Source organism: Cetorhinus maximus, chromosome 16 (assembly GCF_964194155.1).
Source record: "Cetorhinus maximus chromosome 16, sCetMax3.hap1.1, whole genome shotgun sequence".
NCBI classification, from domain to species: domain Eukaryota; kingdom Metazoa; phylum Chordata; class Chondrichthyes; order Lamniformes; family Cetorhinidae; genus Cetorhinus; species Cetorhinus maximus.
In genome coordinates, this window is record NC_135894.1 from 19769211 (window position 1) to 19787590 (window position 18380).

The following is an 18380-nucleotide window of genomic DNA, read 5'->3' on the forward strand; positions in this document are numbered from 1 at the left end:
TGTATGAGGAGCTATTACTTTTTTTTCAGGTGGCAGCTGCCATGATTGTATGTTTAATTAAATTATTTAATGTCAGAATATGTGGTTAGAACTATTTTGTTGACCTTTTACATTCTGAGCAAGAAGTAAAATCCTGCACTCCCATCAGTCTGATGTTAATATTAGACATACAAATGATTTGTGGGAGGTGGTCAGGTTCGATGCATCAGGGCAGGACAGCCTTTGAATGTGTTCTTGACTGTGCTTCTCAGCTTGTCCCTGAAGTTCTCTGCTGCAAAGTAATATAAAAGCGGGTCCAAACAGGAATTGATTGCTGCAGTACACAGGGTAACCACTGCACCTTTTTGAACGAGACATCTGGCATGGGATGTTAAGACAAGATAGACAGTCCGTAGAATGTGATAGGGCAGAAAACTGGTTAGAAATATAATCGTCACAATAAAAATCATGGCACTAGCTTTTCTCCGGGAGCTCGTTTGCCTGTGATACTTTGCCTTTGAGGTTAGCAAAGTCTTAACAACAAATATGTAAGAAACAGTGATAATAAAGAAGGGAATAATGCAACCCACGGGCAGTGAAATTAAGTTCATGACAAATAAAGTTGATTTATGTTTGAGTTCAAAGCATCGTGCCCTATTTATTTTACTGCTATCTATCAGAATAGGAGTGGTTGCTATTCCAACAAACACCCATATCGAGATGCATATGATTTGCACATGTTTGACACTTCTATACTTCAAACATTTAATTGGATGCACTATAGCAAAGTAGCGCAATATGCTCATCAGAGTCAAAAAGTAGATGCTGCAGTACATGTTGAGGTACAGGGCATAAGTCAGGAACATGCACAAGGAATCTGTAAAGATCCAAACATTTTTTCTATAATAGTGCACCCGCAAGGGTAAAGTGCACACAAAGAGCAGATCCGACGTCGCCAGGTTCACCATGACAATGGTCATTGCAGTTTTCCTCTTGTATAACTTCAGGAGTACATATAAACTGAAAACGTTCTCAATAAATCCAAAAATAAATACAATGATATATGTAGGTACATAGATGCTAGTTTTGAAGTTGTCAATGTCCTTACATGATGAATTATTCTCCATGTTGCTCGTGTTATTCATTCTCTGCTTTGAGAAAATCTGGGCACTCGGACGTTTCTGTAGAAGGAAACCACTAATTCTAATGATGACGAATGGACGAGAGGTTAAACAGATTTACATGTTGCTTTGATTTAATGCTTTGAGTACTTACACAGTTACTTAAGCGTAGCTAATGGCATCGTTCTTCCTCTCAATGCTGCCTCTAGCAAAGTTTTAAAGTCAATGTTTGGTATTTTGATGCTTATATAAAATAAAAAGTATACCGCCCTATTAATAGCTTTGTGGTTTTCCTTCCCTAAAGAGCATTAGTAAATCAGATGGGTTTTTAACAACATTTGATGATAGTTTCATGGTTACTATCATTGAGACTAGTTTTATATTCCAGATTTTAGTCATTGAATTTAAATTTTACCAGCTGCAGTAATGGGATTTAAACCAACATCCCCAGGGCATTAGTTTAGGATTCTGGATTACTAGCTCAGTGATATTACCACTACACCACTGTCTCCCCTTCAAAACCCAATGAAGAATGATATTGGACTTGAAATAAAGACAAAAAGCTAAAAGCTACTGCGGATGCTGGAAATCCAAAACAAAAACAGAATTACCTGGAAAAACTCAGCAGGTCTGGCAGCATCGGTGGAGAAGAAATCAGTTAACGTTTCGAGTCCTCATGACCCTTCGGCAGAACTGAGTATAGTTAGGAGAAAGATGAAATATAAGCTGGTCTAAGGTGGGGGGGTGGGGGGAGAGAGAAGTTGAGGGTGTGGTGATTGTGGAGATAAGCAAGCAGTGATAGGAGCAGATAATCAAAAGATGTCACAGACAAAAGAATCAAAGAGGTGTTGAAGTTGTAAAGCTAAAACTAATACTTTGTTAGTCTTTCCACCCCACCCCCACTAGAGCTGTACCTTGAGTGTCCTGTCTTCCATTCTTAATTAGCACTTTTCTTAGACAATATCACCACCTTCAACACCTCTTTGATCCTTTTGTCTGTGACATCTTTTGATTATCTGCTCCTATCACTGCTTGCTTATCTCCACAACCACCCCACCCTCAACTTCTCTCTCCCCCCACCCCCCCCCCCACCTTAAACCAGCTTAAATTTCATCTTTCTCCTAACTATACTCAGTTCTGCCGAAGGGTCATGAAGACTCGAAACGTTAACTGATTTCTTCTCCACCGATGCTGCCAGACCTGCTGAGTTTTTCCAGGTAATTCTGTTTTTGTTTTGGACTTGAAATGTTAACTCTGTTTTTCTCTCCCGATGGATGCTGCCAGACCTGCTGAGTTTTTCCAGGACTTTCTGTTTTTATTTCCAAAGGTGGAGTTAACTGACCCCACAATAGCAAATTGTGTTTATATGGCACCTTTAATGTAATATGACATCTCAAGACACTTCACAGAGACATTATAGAACAAAATATGACACTGAGCCACCTAAGGAGATATAAGGGAAGATGATCAAAAGCTCAGTCATTGAATTAGATCTTAAGGAACATTATAAAGGACAAAAGTGAGGTAGAGAGGCAGAGAGGTTTAAAAGGGAATTCCAGAGCTTGGGGCCTCGTCAGCTGAAGTGATTAAAACTGGGTGCACAAGAGGCCAGAAATAGAGGAGGGCAAAAATCTCGGAGGGTTATGGGGCTGAAGGAAATTATAGAATTAGGAAGGGAGGAGGCTATTGAGGGATTTGAAAGCAAGGATGAGAATTTTAAAATCAAGGTTTTGCTTAGCTTGGTTAGCCTCAAACAGTTGTCAGGGAGAGGGATGGAGTTAGTGGTTAGGGCATGCAGTTTGTGGTGTATCTGAAGACAATGACTTCATTCTTACAATATTTATTTGAAGGAAAGTTCTACTCATTCAGTACTGAATTTTGGACAAGCAATCTGATCATTTAGAGAGCGTGGCGGGATCAAGTGGTGAGGTTGAGCTGGATGTCATCAGCATGTTGAAATCAGATTAAAGCGCTGAAGTCACAGAATCGCAGATTTGTTACAGCGCAGATAGAGGCCATTCAGCCCATCACGCCTGCACCAGCTCTCTGAATGAACAACTCATCAAATGCTATTCCCCTGGCCTTTTCCCTCTAACTCTACATATCCTCCCCTTTCAGATAACAATGTAATTCCCTTTTAAATACCTCGATTGAACCTACCTCCACCACACTGTCAGGCAGTAAACCTACCTCCACCACACTGTCAGGCAGTAAACCTACCTCCACCACACTGTCAGGCAGTAAACCTACCTCCACCACACTGTCAGGCAGTAAACCTACCTCCACCACACTGTCAGGCAGTAAACCTACCTCCACCACACTGTCAGGCAGTAAACCTACCTCCACCACACTGTCAGGCAGTAAACCTACCTCCACCACACTGTCAGGCAGTAAACCTACCTCCACCACACTGTCAGGCAGTAAACCTACCTCCACCACACTGTCAGGCAGTGCATTCCAGATCTTAACCACTTGCTGCGTGAAAATGCTTTTCCTCATATCACCATTGCATTTTTTTTGCTAATTACCTTAAATCTGTGCCCCATCATTCTTGATCCTTTAATGAGTGGGAACAGTTTTTCCCTATCTACTGTTTCAGACTACTTATGATTTTGAACGCCTCTCGCAAATTTCCTCTCAGCCTGCACTTCTCCAAGGAAAACAGTCCCAACTTCCCCAATCCTGTCTCTTTAACTGAAGTTCTTCATCCCATGAATCATTCTCATGAAACTTTTCTGCTCTGTCTCTCTAATGCCTTCACATCATTGCTAAAGTATGGCACCCAGAACTGGACACAATACTCCAGTATTTTATACAAGCTTAATTTAACCTCCTTGCTTTTCCATGCTCCTATTAATAAAACCTAGGATACTTGATGCTTTATTAACTGCTCTCTCCAACTGTCCTGCCACCTTCAATGACTTACATTTACCCCCAGGTCCCTCTGCTCCTGAACCCCTTTTACAGTTGTGCCTTTTATTTGGACTCTCTGGGCTGAATTTTCTGTCCTGTGGGTGGGCACGTGCCTGACGCGAACAGGAGTAAAACAGTGTGCGATGGCGTCGGGCGAGCGTCCCAACATCATCATGCACTCTCGCAATATTTCGCTCGGCGAGCAGGCGTGAGGGGAAGTTGCGCAACTGCCAACAATTAAGCGGCCTTTTAAGGCCCTTAATCAATTAATTAAATTGAATTTTTCGATGCCTGTCAAACTGTTTGGTTGGCAGGCAGGCGAAAAGGCCAAATGGCCTTTGGATTTTTGAGGAAGCCTCATCCACGGGCGGGTTGAGGTTTCCGATGTCAATTAAAAATAAAATTAAAATTCTTAAACCTCATTACCTTCATTTTAAAATCTTTATTTTTAATGTTAGAAATCTTCAGCTCCCTGAGGCAGCACTGTGCCTGCAGGGAGTTCTCTGTCGGCGCATCCATGTGCAATGCGCTGACTTCCGCACTTGCCCTCCACCCACCCCTCCCCCGGGCAGCGCTGAGCGTTTCAGCACGCAGTTCACGCTGGCTGGCCGCTAATTGGTCAGCCAATGTGAAATCGCGGCCGGGGCCTGATTGCGGGTGGCGAATTGTTACACAGCCACTCCCGGACCCACCCACCGCGCCCGCCCAACAAGGGGAAAATCCTCCCCTCTGTGTTCTTGCTACCAAAATGAACCACTTCATACTTCTCCATATTGAACTTCATCTTCCACTTGTCCATCCATTACACCGACTTGTCTGTGTCCTTTTGAAGGTCTACACTATCCTCCTCACAATTCACAATGCTTCCAAGTTTGCATTATCCACAAATTTTAAAATTTTGCCCTGCACACTGAGGCCGAGGTCATTAATATATATCAGGAAGAGCAGGGTTCTGAACACTGATCCCCGGGGAACTCCACTACAAACCTCCCTCCAGTCTGAAAAACATCCATTAACCACTACTCTTTGTTTTCTGTCACTCAGTCGACTTGATATCCATGTTGCTACTCTCCCTTTTATCCCATGAGCTCTAACATTGCTCACAGGCTGTTGTATAGCATGCTATCAAATGCCTTTTGGAAGTCCATATGCACCACGGGCAAAATTTTCCGTGCCCGCTGGCTTCGGGTGTGTTCGGCGGTGTGAGCGGGCAATATGGTGAGAAGGCCAAAAAATCGGTTTCATGATGTCGGGAAACCAGTTTACAATCGTCCACTCTGCCTGTCACTGGTGAGCCGCATTTCCCACCATCGGACGTCGGGAACCTCATTGTAATACATTTGTGTATCATTATAAGGCCAGCCCGCTGAAATTATCCCCCCATGCTGAATCATCTGAGCGTGTTGGTGTGCAATGTGTTTGAAAACACCGTATATAAGGCGCGCACTTGCTGAGTTGCACTTCACTCGGGCCTTCAAGGTTTGTTTCCCTACCTTGCTTCAGGCAGCACTCGCAGTCATCAGCGCCAGGCAGCACCACGTCACTTTTAGCGGGGGGCTCATGGGCAGGTCTCTACCTTCCAGACCAGCCATAAGGCGGGGGTGACTTTTCAATGGCTGCAGGGCCAGGGCTTGCTTGGGGAAGGGGGAGAAGTGGCCTCAGGCAAGGGAAGAGACTGCAGGACGAGGGCTGTTCTGGGGACGGAGGGTATCCCAGGGTGTGTGTGGGGGGCACATGTTGATCTGTGCAAGTGGCCTCAATAAGGTGATGACTGAGGAGGCAGTCTCCAGAGGAGATGAGGCCAGATGGAAATGTGAGGGTGTGTGTGAGAGTAGGTGGTGATGTCCCTTGAGCTGGCAGTGAGTGAGATACCAGTGAATGTGTGATGGGCTTGAGTGTGTGAGTTTAGAGTGATGAGATGGTTGCCATACCCTGGCGGCACGGATGAGATCATTCATCCTCTATCGGCATTGGATGGCCAACCTCTTCTGTGCAGCATTGGCACTGATCACCGCTGCCATCATTTACCAAGCCGGAGTGGTAATGTTACTGCCCCCCCCACTGCAAGCAGAGCAGGGTACAGGACATCACAGCAGGCCTTCACAGCTTCCATAAGGTGCCCGAGGGACACGTCATTAAACCAGGGGCTGCAGCCTTCTGGCCTTTTGGGGCCATGTCTTCTTTGCAGTAGTTGTGGGCTGGAAGCACTGAGCCCGGCTGTACTTTAAATGTGGCGCCCAGTGTCATGAAGCAGTGAGGTGATGGCATGCCGGGTGAATCAGAGCATGCCCCCCATTGAAGCAGCATGTTTCCTGGGAATTGCATAATTAATGAGGTGGGATTGGAACAATATGGCATGAAAAGCCGTCATTGCGGCTGGTGGGTAAAAGGTCTCACACTTAGTGCAAATCTGGGACGATTCAGCCCCATGTCAACAGTATTACCCTCATCAGCACTCTCTGTTACCTCTTCAAAAAACTCCAGCAAGTTTGCTAAATATGATTTTCCCTTAATAATCCATTCTGGCTTTCCTTAATTAATCAACTTTTGTTCAAGTGGCTTTTAATTTTGTCAAGAATTATTGTTTCTAGAAGCTTCCCCACCATCGAAGTTAAACTTTCTGGCTGGTGGTTGCTGGACTTAGCTTTACACACTTTTTTGAACACGGGCGTAGCATTTGCAATTCTCCAGTCCCCTAACACCACCCCTGAGCCTAAGAAAGACTGGAAAATTATGGCCAGTGCCTCCACAATTTCCACTCTCACTTCCTTCAGAATCCTTGGATGCATCACATCTGGTCCTGATGCCTTATCAACTTTAAGTACAGCCTATCATACCTCCTTATCAATTTTGAATCCTTCTAGCGTATTAATTAGTTCCTCTTTCACCATGACCTGGGTAGCATCTTCACCCTTGGAAAAGATAGGTGCAAAGTATTTATCTAATACCTCAGCTATGCTCAATGCGTAAATCCCCTTTTTGGTCCCTAATCGGCCCCACTCCTCTTACCACTGTTGTGATCCTTGGCCTGATCCCCAAATTGTTGGTAAGATCTGGTTAGGGACCAATAATGTTTTGTTTAAAGTAGACAAAGTTTGAGATTCAAGACACTTACTAAGTAAATAAAGCCACAAGAGTCCATGGGTTTTGGACAAACAAAAATAAACTTTACTACACAAGGTCAGAAAAATAAAACAACTTACAACATCTATCTTATACTCTAATGTTCAGGTTAAGCATGCGGTACATGTGAATTAACAGGTAAACTGTGGTTAAACACGTTACACTACACAATAAATGTAGATGAGACCAAGACAACGTCCATAGGTTTCTCAGCAACCCACCCAGACATCAGTAACACGGTGAGTCAACCAGTCTCACCGAAACTCTGTGTTTCTCACAAGGGATTCCAGCCTTCATCTTTGAAGATCTAACCTGGAAATTCTCCTTACGAGCTCGGGCTCGAGCTCCCATGCAATTGGGAAACTGTCCAGGATGTTCCTCCTGAAAAATCTTTGTTTCTCTCACCTCAACAGCCTCTCTGCAAACTCTCGGAGATGGCAAGAATTTCAAACCTGCCTAATCATTACCTAGTATAAGATCTATCTCTTCCATAGGTAAGCTAGGAAAAAAATCCCACCATAACAATTCTGTTTACTAAGTCAGTTCACATATTGACTTTGCACAAGGAACCAGGCTCATAAATTCCACAAAGATCCCCTGTTAATAATTTCTCCTTCATCAAACCCTTTTTTTATTCTTTCACGGGATGGGAGCATCACTGGCTGGGCCAGCATTATTGCTCATCCCTAATTGCCCTTGAGAAGGTGATGGTGAGCTGCCTTCTTAAACCACTGCAGACCCTGTGGTGTAGGTACACTCACAGTGCTGTTAGGGAGGGAGTTCCAGGATTTTGACCCAGCGACAGTGAAGGAACAGTGATATATTTCCAAGTCAGGATGATGAGTGGCTTGGAGGGGAACTTGCAGGTGGTGGTGTTTCTATGTATCTGCTGCCCTTATCCTTCTAGGTGGTAGAGGTCGCGGGTTTGGAAGTTGTTGAAGGAGCCTTGGTGAGTTCTTGCAGTGCATCTTGTAGATGGCACACACTGATGCCACCGCGCATCAATGGTGGAGGGAATGGATGTTGAAGGTTGTGGATGGGGTGCCAGTGAAGCAGGGTATTTTGTCCTGGATGGTATTGAGTTTCTCGAGGGTTGTTGGAGCTTCACTCATCCAGGCAAGTGGGGAGTATTCCATCATAATCCTGACTTGTGCCTTGTAGATGGTTGACAGGCTTTGGGGAGGCAGGAGGTGAGTTAGTCTCTGCAGAATTCCCAAGCCTCTGACCTGCGCTTGTAGCCACAACATTAATATGGCTAGTCAGGTTCAGTTTCTTGTCAATGGTAACCCCCAGAATGTTGAAAGTGGGTAATCAGTGATGGTAATGCCATTGAATGCCAAGGAGAGATGGTTGGATTCTTTCTTGTTGGAGATGGTCATTGCCTGGTACTTGTGTGGCATGAATGCTACTTGCCACTTATCAGCCCAAACCTGAATGTTATCCAGCTGTTGCTGCATATGGGCACGGACTACTTCAGTATCTGAGATGCTGAACATTGTGCAAACAACAGCAAACAACCTCACTTCTGACCTTATGATAGAGGGAAGGTCATTGTTGAAGCAGCTGAAGATGGTTGGGCCCAGGACACTACCCTGAGGAACTCCAGCAGTGATGTCCTGGAGCTGAGACGATCGACCTCCGACAACCACAACCATCTTCCTTTTGTGCTAGGTTTGATTCCAACCAGTGGAGAATTTTCCCCCTGATTCCCATTGACTCCAGTTTTGCTAGGGCTGCTTGATGCCACACTCAGTCAAATGCTGCCTTGATGTTAAGGGCAGTCACTCTCACCTCACCTCTGGAGTTCAGCTCTTTTGCCCATATTCAGAGTAAGGCTGTAATGAGATCAGAGGTCCTTGCGGAACTCAAACTGAGCATCAGTGTGCAGGTTATGGCTGAGTAAGTGCCGCTTGATAGTACTGTCGACAACACTTTCCATCACTTGGCTGATAATCAAGAGCAGATTGATGGGGCGGTAATTGGCTGGGTTGGATTTGTCCAGCTTTTTGTGAACAGGACATACCTGGGCAATTTTCCACTTTGGCGGGTAGATGTCAGGGTTGTAGTTGTACCGGGACAGCTTGGCTAAGGACGCAGCATTTTCTGGAGCACAAGTCTTCGGTTCTATCACTGGTATGTCGTCAAGGCCTATAGTTTTTACAGTATCTGTGCCTTCAGCCATTTATTGATATCACATGGAGTGAATCAAATTGGATGAAGACTGGCATCTGTGATGGGAGGGATCATCCACTTGGCACTCCTGGCTGAAGATTGTTGCAAATGCTTCAGCCTTATCTTTTGCAGTGATGTGCTGGGCTCCTGCATCATTGAGCATGGGGATATTTGTGGCGCCTCCTCCTCCTTAGTTAGTTGTTTAATTGTCCACCGCCATTGACGACTGGATATGGCAGGACTCCAAAGCTTCGATATGATTCATTGGTTGTGGGTTCGCTTAACACTTTCTATTGCATGTTGCTTTTGATATTTGGCACGCAAGTAGTCCTGCGTTGTAGCTTCACCAAGTTGACACCTCATTTTAGGTATGTTTGGTAGTGCTCCTGGCATACCCACCTGCCAGGTTGATTCCCTGGCTTGATGGTAATGTTAGAATTGGGGATATGCCAGGCCATGAGGTTACAGATTATGGTTGTATACAATTCAGCTGCTGCTGATGGCCCACAGTGCCTCATAGATGCCCAGTCTTGCGTTGCTAGACCTGTTCAAAATCTATCCCATTCAGCATGGTTTGTGCCACAAAACACGATTTGAAGACGGTACTTTGTCCCCACAAGGACTATGCAGTGGTTACTCTTACAAATACTGTCTTGGACAGATGCATCTGCGACAGGCAGATTGGTGAGGATGAGGTTAAGTATGTTTATCCCTCCAGTTGGTTTCGACACCGCCTGCCGCAGACCCAGTCTAGCAGCTATGTCCTTTAGGTCTCGGCCAGCTTAGTCAATAGTGGTGCTACCGAGCCATTCTTGGTGATGGTCATTGAAGTCTCCCACCCAGAGTACATTCTGTGCCCTTGCCACCCTCAGTGCTTCCTCCAAGTGGTGCTCAATATGGAAAAGTGCTGATCCATCAGCTGAGGGAGGGCGGTATGTGGTAATCAGCAGGAGGTTTCCTTGCCCATGTTTGACCTAATGCCATGAGACTTCATGGGGTCCAGAGTTGATGTTGAGAACTCCCAGGGCAACTCCCTTCTGACTCTATGCCACTGTGCCACCACCTCTGCTGGGTCTGTCCTGTTGGTGGAACAGGACATTCACAAGGATGGTGATTGTGGCATCTGGGGCATTGTCTGTAAGGTATGATTCGGCGAGTATGATTATGTCAGGCTGTTGCCTGACTAGTCTGTGGGACAGCTCTCCCAATTTTGGCATAAGCCCCCAGATTTTAATAAGGAGGGCTTTGCAAGGCTGATAGGGGTAGGTTTGCCATTGTCATTTCCGGTGTCTATGTTGATCTGGAACACAATTTGCATCATCAGTTACCATAGAACCATAGAAAAGTTACAGCACAGAAGGAGGCCATTCGGCCCATCTTGTCCATGCTAGCCCGAAGACACCCAGGTGCCCTTTCTAATCCCACCTTCCTGCACCCGGCCCATAGCCCTGCAGCTTACAGCACTTAAGGTGCAGATCCAGGTGCTTTTTAAAAGAGTTTAAAGTTTCTGCCTCTACTACCAACTTGGGCAGCGAATTCCAGACACCCACTACCCTCTGCTTAAAGAAGTTCTTCCTCATGTCCCCCCTACACCTTCTACCACTTATCTTCAATCTATGTCCCCTGGTTCTAGAATTCTCCACCAAGGGAAACAATTTTATCCTGTCCACTCTATCTATTCCCCTCATAATTTTGTACACCTCAATCAAGTCACCTCCCAGCCTTCTTTGTTCTAAGGAAAATAACCCCGCCCTATCCAATCTCTCCTCGTAGCTACACTTTTCAATGACTGATCTGCACCTGTGCCTCTCAAAATATTAATTTGTTATTTATTTTGTTGGAGGAGTAAGGGAGCACTCTCTCTTCGATCAAAACCTTCAGCAACCTGCCTCCCTTTAGCAGTATTCAAAGAAGAATCGCTTGACTATCCTTTGCCATATCCCCCTTGCTAGTGGGTTTTGAGTGAACACATTTAATTTGTACCATTGACATTATTTTAACATCCGTTTCCTTTTCTTGTACAGCCTTTTCTAAAGATTCCTTAAGCGTTCCTATTACTGACATTGAATTACCTTTCAGCTTCCAACAATTTACTTTAACATGCCCCATCTTGCGACAGTGAAAAAAATACTAGCTTCTTTACATCCCTTTTACCCTCGACTCTTATTTTATTGATTGGACTAACCTCTCTCAAACCATGTAACCTTACCTTTTGTTTATTCAGTTAATGATGTCTGATTTCTTTCTCTCTTTTAAGCTCAAGATTTCACATTTGTTTTTTCTATTTCTTTCTCCTCCTTTGCAAATTTCTTTCTCTGGAGTTTAAGTTCAAGCTTTCATATTTCCATTTCTTTTGTTCTTTTTCTTTTCCCTTTTTTTCCAATTCGATTTTTAAAATTTCCTTTCCTTTTTCAAGTTCAAGGGCGAAATCGTCCCAGATTTGCAATAAGTGTGGCAGTGGACGGGAAAAAGAACTATTTACCCGCTGGACGCAATGATGGCTTTTCACGCTGTATCGTCCCAATTCCACCTCATTAATCATGCATTCCCGGAAAATACACTGGGTCGCTGGCTGGTGGAGGGGGGGGGTCGACATCTCATTCGCCCGCCCCACCGTCACCTCAGGCCTTCAGTAAACTAGGCACCTTATTTAAAGGCCGCCCCCGCAAAGAGCTAGTGCTCTTCAAGGGATAGGGAGCTGCTGCGAAATCATGGCTGCCAAAGGGAGGAAACATACTGCCCCCAGATTTAGCGACGCCTCCCTTGAATGCCTACTGGGCACAGTGGAGGCCCACCCCGATATCCTCTACCCCTGCCCGGGGCAAAGGCCAGCAAGCAAGGGCACCAACCCAGCATGGGTGGCAGCGGTGGTCAGCGCCAATGCCCTGCAAAAGAGGGCATCCACCCAGTGTCGCTACAAGATGAATGGTCACATTCCGCCAGGATAACTCACTCTTCTCATCGCTCTCAACTCACGCACTCTCAACTCACACACTCTCAACTCACACACTCACAAACCCATCACACATCCACAGGGATCTCACTCCTCAAGGGACAACACCACTCACACACCCTCACATCTCCATCAGACTCATATCCTCTCGAGCTCACATCCTCATTCCGTCCATGGCTCCACTCACCACACAAAGATTCCACACAGTGCCATGTGTCCTGCTCACACTCTCCCCATCTGTTTTCATGCAGGAGAAGCCTGCTCACAACAGCAGGGAGAGGTCCCAGACTTGGGGGTGGAGTGGCCCACATTAGAGCCATCACTCATTTTGAGGAATGTGCCATCACGCTGACCGGTGAGGATGTGGACGGCGTTTGTGGCAAGGGTGAGGTCGGAGGCGAACACCCAAATGAGGACCCTGCACCACATCGTCCCTCTCTCAATGTAACTGTGAGTGCTCTCTGTCCTGTTTTTGACTCTGCTGACATGCACTAATTATTTCCACTTTGGTTCACAGGGAGCTCTGCCAAGTGACCGACACCCTCAGCCAGTCAGTCCCTCAGCTCCATCCAGGTCCTCACCTCCACTCAAGAGGACACCTCCTCCAATGAAGAGCTGGAAATAAGCAGCCTGAAGAACCGTTACCCACACCCTCCACCAGCGCAGAGACGCACCCCAGTGGGACTCAGTCTAGAGTTGGCTCAGGTTCACAATCTGGTGGTCACCGCCAGGACATGTGTCCACAGCAGGAGGAGGCAGGTTCAGCCAAGTTCCCCGGCACTCGGAGGACTGCTGAGGGAGAGGCATCTGTGAAGTCTGAGTCAGATGATCAGCCTCTGGATTTGGCCTTCCAGCTCATTGTGGAGAGTCCACAGAAGGCGGAGGAACATCACACAGAGCTGTTGGAAGCCCTCAACAGAGTGGCATGCGAATCAGAGGAGTGCGTCCGCCTGCTCTCTGATGAAGTGGTGCCCACATATGTGCATATGGGGATCTTCATGGGAAGGATGGCGAACGCCATAGAAGTCCTGGCCCAGCAGAACGTGGAGATGCACGCATAATTGCACCCCATCGTAGTAGCCATGGTTGAGCTCCTGCAGTGGAAATGCGAGAGGGAAACAATGTGCCTCGACGTCCCTCCAGGTGTCCCTTCCCATAAAGGAGTCAGGACGTGCCCTGAAGGAGCAGTACCTGGACACCCCAGGTCATCCATTCAGGAACTTCAGAGGCTATCCTCTCCCTCTGAGTCCCCCTTTGCCTATGAACCCCCCCAACTTTGTCCTCTGTTAACGCAGAGGGAGGCAGCTGGCTCACAGGAGGAGAGCCAAAGCAAGCCGGGGCCATCAAAGCCTTGGCTCTCCAGAGGACGCATGCTAAAGGCATCAGAGGCAACAGGGCCAACCATTGCACAGGCTGTCTCCACCCCTGATATGTATGTCAGGGCAGCACCTAGAAGTGATAGGCCTAGAAAATTAAGAAATTCTGATCACAAGCGGCTGCATGGGTGAACACATTTGTCATTTTATAATCAGAAAATATATTCACTTTCACTGAATAACGTGTAATGGTGTCTTTCAGCTTCATTGACACGAGTCCTCCCACTGCATGCCCCCCATTGACCACCCATCCCCACCCCCCCCAACGAGCAGTTCAGCTGCCCACAGCCAGCCCACGAGGGAGAATTATGTGTGTGTGTGTGTGTGGCAGGGCCTTTCGGAGCCTTGTGAAAGCATTCTCCCACACACACGGATCCTTCCTCCCTCACACTCATCTCACTGTCCTGAGAATTTTCACTGCTGCCTGCTGGGCTTTTCTTTCATTTGTCCATCTGAGCTGACCGACATCTCCACCCACCCACTGATCCCACTCCCATGTAGCACCTGTGTCCGCCCAACACGAGGCTCCTTTCACTTTCAGTTTTAGAAGCATGGTGCTTGTAATATTTGTCTTCAGCTCCCCCGTCCTTTCCCATCCCCCAGTCACCCATGTCCTTTCCCCCAACACTGTCGACCACCCCAGGCATCACTTTCCGCCTCCCCACTGCCACCTACCAGCCAGGACCCTTTTCTTTCCAGGATGTCCAGGTGAACGCGCACATTTCTTACCTTCCCAAAAATCCAACCTCCATGCACCTCGGCTTCCCCGACCTCCTCCTTCCCACCCCCAGGGTTCGTGTCTGCCTCTGAATCTCCACCAAACACCCTCACTGTCCTTTCTACCGCTACCGTCTCACCCTCACCCTCCCACCCTACCGTTTCACTCTGCCCTCTCCCATTCTCACCATTCCCTCCTACCATGCCCACCCTCATTTCGCTTCCCCTGGAGGCAGTCATCAGCTTCACAGTCCCCTCCCTTGCGTGTTCTCCTGGACAACCCCTTCCACCTTCCTCCACCCTTACTCCTTCCTGCCCCCAGAGTTCTTCTTCCCCCTGGACTCCTTCCCCCCGTGAACGCCTTCTTTCCCCCAAAGTCCTGCCCCCCTCCAAACTCCTTCCTCCACCCAAAGTCCATCCCCCCTCCGAATTCTTTCACCCCTCCGAACTCCTTCCCTTACACCTTCCTCCCTAGCTGCCGTATTCTCCCCCATTATGCCCTCCAACCCCGCCGTATTCCCTCCCCGTCCCAGCCTCACCCCCTGACACCATCATTCCCTCCCTCCCATCTGACCAACCCCCACACCTTCCTCTCCCAGTCAAATCTACACCTTCCTCTCCATCCCCTCGACAATCATCCATCGCAGACCATGGCCAAGCCTCTGAAGCCCCAAAACAGACCCTCAGTGGTGACCTTCCACATTCTGTGAGCTGCTTCGCGGTGGAGCCATGTCCATGAGAATCCACCCAGCATGTGATGCATGTTCTTCCAGGGTCCCATTGATGTTGGGCTCCAGCATCTTCTGCTCCTCAGATGTCCGCGATGTGAGCAAGGCCCTGACGGTAAGTCCCAAGTTTTGCATGTCCCACTTGTCCAGACGTGTTCTGCCCCAACGTGGGCAGTAAATTTGACATTGGGGGGGATATTTCAGCTTGCTGGGCTTATAATGATATGCAGATATATTAAAATGACGTTCTGATGTGTGGAGGTGGGAAATGCAGCCTGCCATTGATGGGCAGAGTGGATGGTTGCAAACTGGTTTCACGACGGTGGGAAACCAACTTTTGGCCTTCCCGCCATATTGTCCGCTCACGCCCGCCATGACACCTGACATCAACGGGCATGGAACGTTCTGCCACAAGTGTTTTTTATTTCTCTATCTCTTTCGATCTTAAGCTGCTTCATCTGCAACTGAATTCCAGCTAACTCCACTGAATTGCTATTGTCAGTGGGCTAAGACCTCACTCTCTATTCATATATTATATATATATATATATATATATATATACATATATATATATACACATATCTCAGCATGACTAATTTATAATTTTTTTAAAAAACTGAACAAAAGCCTTAAAATGACTGAAGCCATGACAGGCTATGACTCACACGAAAGGAATTTCTGGCCTTCAGAACAGCAGCAACCTCGTTATTTCTAAAGAAATGCTAGTGCAGCGATCAAATCCTAAGGACTTGTACAAAGGCCGTTTACATTTCTAAAGCCCGTCTGTCCAACTTAGGTGATCAGTCTGAGAAGGCAAAAGTACCCTGAAACCTCTGTTAATGGCTGAAACATTAACTATCTTAAGAATCCAGACAAGGGATGTGCATCCTTTGTCCAAACTGAAGTGCAGAAGTGGAAGTCATGTCACATGACATCCCCACCCTGAATCTGGTAGAATGTAATATTGCGTTCTGAAGCTGAAAAAGGCAGACTGCTATTTTCCGTCTAGTGGGGAGCAAAAAATGAAAAATGGTTTTGTTCAGGTTTTTGAATACCTGGGTCCCCACCCACACTGTTTCTACTGGCACTTCTGAACATCTGTATCAGTGCCTACAAGACTAAATCATCTCCATGTGCCTATCCCATTGGGGAAGTCATCTCTACTGAAAAAATGGATTATCCAGCATCCATCTTCAACCTGCTGACTCTATGAAAGAATACACCATTGGACTTTGTAGCTGGACTCGGGACTCACGTAGAAACGATAAGTCTTATCTTTTCTGCGGTCTTTGCCCTCTACCTTTTTCTTTCCCTTATCCCTCTTTTATTATATGAATATACCTGGGGCTACATAGCAACAACCCGTCCCGCATTTTGAGTGTGTGTAAAATAAACTAACCCTTTTAGTTCACCCTATCTCGAGTTTGCTATGGGTTATTAATAGAAATTGTATCACACCAAAAATGAGGGGTTGGGAAATGTGCCACTGTTTATAAAGGGAGAAATCAAAAACCAAAAACACCTTTCTGTTTACGGACAGGTATTGAGAGGAGAAAGCAGGGCTATTTAAGTTACATCCCTTCCTGTCCCGTAACATTATCTGGATTAACTTTTCCTTCTTCCAATCTCAGATACTATGCTATAACCTGCATTATCTCTGCTTTCTTAGCCCCTGCTTTTAACTCTAACTCTTCTGCTAATGCGATTAACCTAGCCTTGATTAATTGTTGCAAATCACTCAAGAATAAACCTTCTCTCTCCAGAGGCATCGTAGCATTGACAAAGCCATTCTGCTTTTCAATCAATAAAGTAAAATTCGCAGTAGAAATCTTATCAACCTTAACCTCAGCAAGAACCAGCAATTATATATGGCTGTGAATTTGAAATCCCGCAAGAGGTCCCAATTTATGTTATGATCCTCAGCCAGGCCCCACATTGTTAGTATGATCCAGTTAGGAACCAGTAAACAAAATTTTAGATTCAAGACACTTACTAAGTGAATAAAGCCGCATGATTCCATGGGTTTTGGACAAAAATAAAATTACTATATAAGGTCAGAAAGATAAAACAATTTACAATATCTATCTAATACTCTAACATTCAGGGTAAGCATGAGGTACATGTAAATTGACAGGCGAACTGTGGTCGACCTCACCACACAATAAATGCAGATGCAACCAAGACTGAGTCCAAGGGTTTCTCAACAACCCACCCAGACATCAGTAAGACTGTGAGTCAACCAATCTCACTGAAACCCTGTGTCTCTCATGAGGGGTTCCAGTCTTCACCTTCAAAGATCTAATCTGGGAATTCTTCTCCAAATGTTGCTCCACTCGGACAGCATCAACAACAGCCCACCTCGCAAGGTTTCAGTCTTGTCTCCTGAGGCTTCATTTCCCTGGATTGTGGAGTATTTGCCGAAGCACCAACTTACAAGCAGAAATGTCCTTAGACAGCACCTTCCAAAGCCATGACCACTAGCATCTAGAGGGACAAGGGCAGCAGACGCATGGGAACACCACCACCTGGAAGTTCCCCTCCAAACCACTCACCATCCTGACTTGGGAATATATCACCGTTCCTTCACTGTCGCTGGGTCAAAATCCTGGAACACCCTCCCTAACAGCACTGTGGGTGTACCTACACCATATGTACTGCAGTCATTCAAGAAGGCAGCTCACCACCACCTTCTCAAGGGCAATTAGGGATGGGCAATAAACACTGGCTTGGCAGCAATGCCCACATCCCATGAGTTAATACAAAAAAACAACTTCAGATCTTCGGCTGAACAGAACAGAATAGTATTGCTCCAAAGGGGTACCTTCACCCCAATGCCCTGTGGCATGGAGTCACAAAATTTACGGCTGCCTTCTTGGACCTTCAGAACTGCTTCTGAGCCCTCCTCGATTACCAGGGCTTCCCTTGAATCCTTTTCACTTAACGCCTGTTACTTGCAGCCCTTTCCTATTTGAAGCCTATTTCTCTGCTCTCCTCTTTTTAATGGAACGGGGACCATTTTCTGTCCCCGTCCGCTCTCTGGGACCTCTGTCTGTCCCCTCTCCCATTCCCCTGCCTGAGGCAGTAGCCTTCCATGGCACTCCACTCCCGGTCACATTATTTGGGTTTTAGTGTCATTTTTCTTCTTGCACAGGCTGGGCTGTGCATGCACAAAAGCTTTGAGGCCTGTTGGGAGTTGAGGTTCCCAACCTCCGCTCTCAATGTTAAGGTGAGTTTGACTTTCATAACACCACTCTGACTGTTTATACGTCGACAGAAAACTTTGAGATTCCCTTTTGCA

General features: G+C 46.5%; 1 protein-coding gene across 2 annotated transcripts in view; it reads right to left on the minus strand.

Moving 5' to 3' along the window:
* LOC144691412 (cysteinyl leukotriene receptor 1-like) overlaps positions 1-18380 on the minus strand; it is a 212327-nt gene that overhangs the window by 156347 nt on the left and 37600 nt on the right. The window contains exon 2 of one of the 2 annotated variants that reach the window (XM_078559475.1): positions 14-1160. The exons of the other annotated variant lie outside the window; for it this stretch is intronic. Within the exon in view, the coding sequence (XP_078415601.1) occupies positions 192-1124 (933 nt within the window). The 5' untranslated portion in view covers positions 1125-1160 and the 3' untranslated portion in view covers positions 14-191. Of the gene's footprint in view, positions 1-13; positions 1161-18380 lie in introns of those variants that run through there. 2 annotated transcript variants of the gene reach the window in all.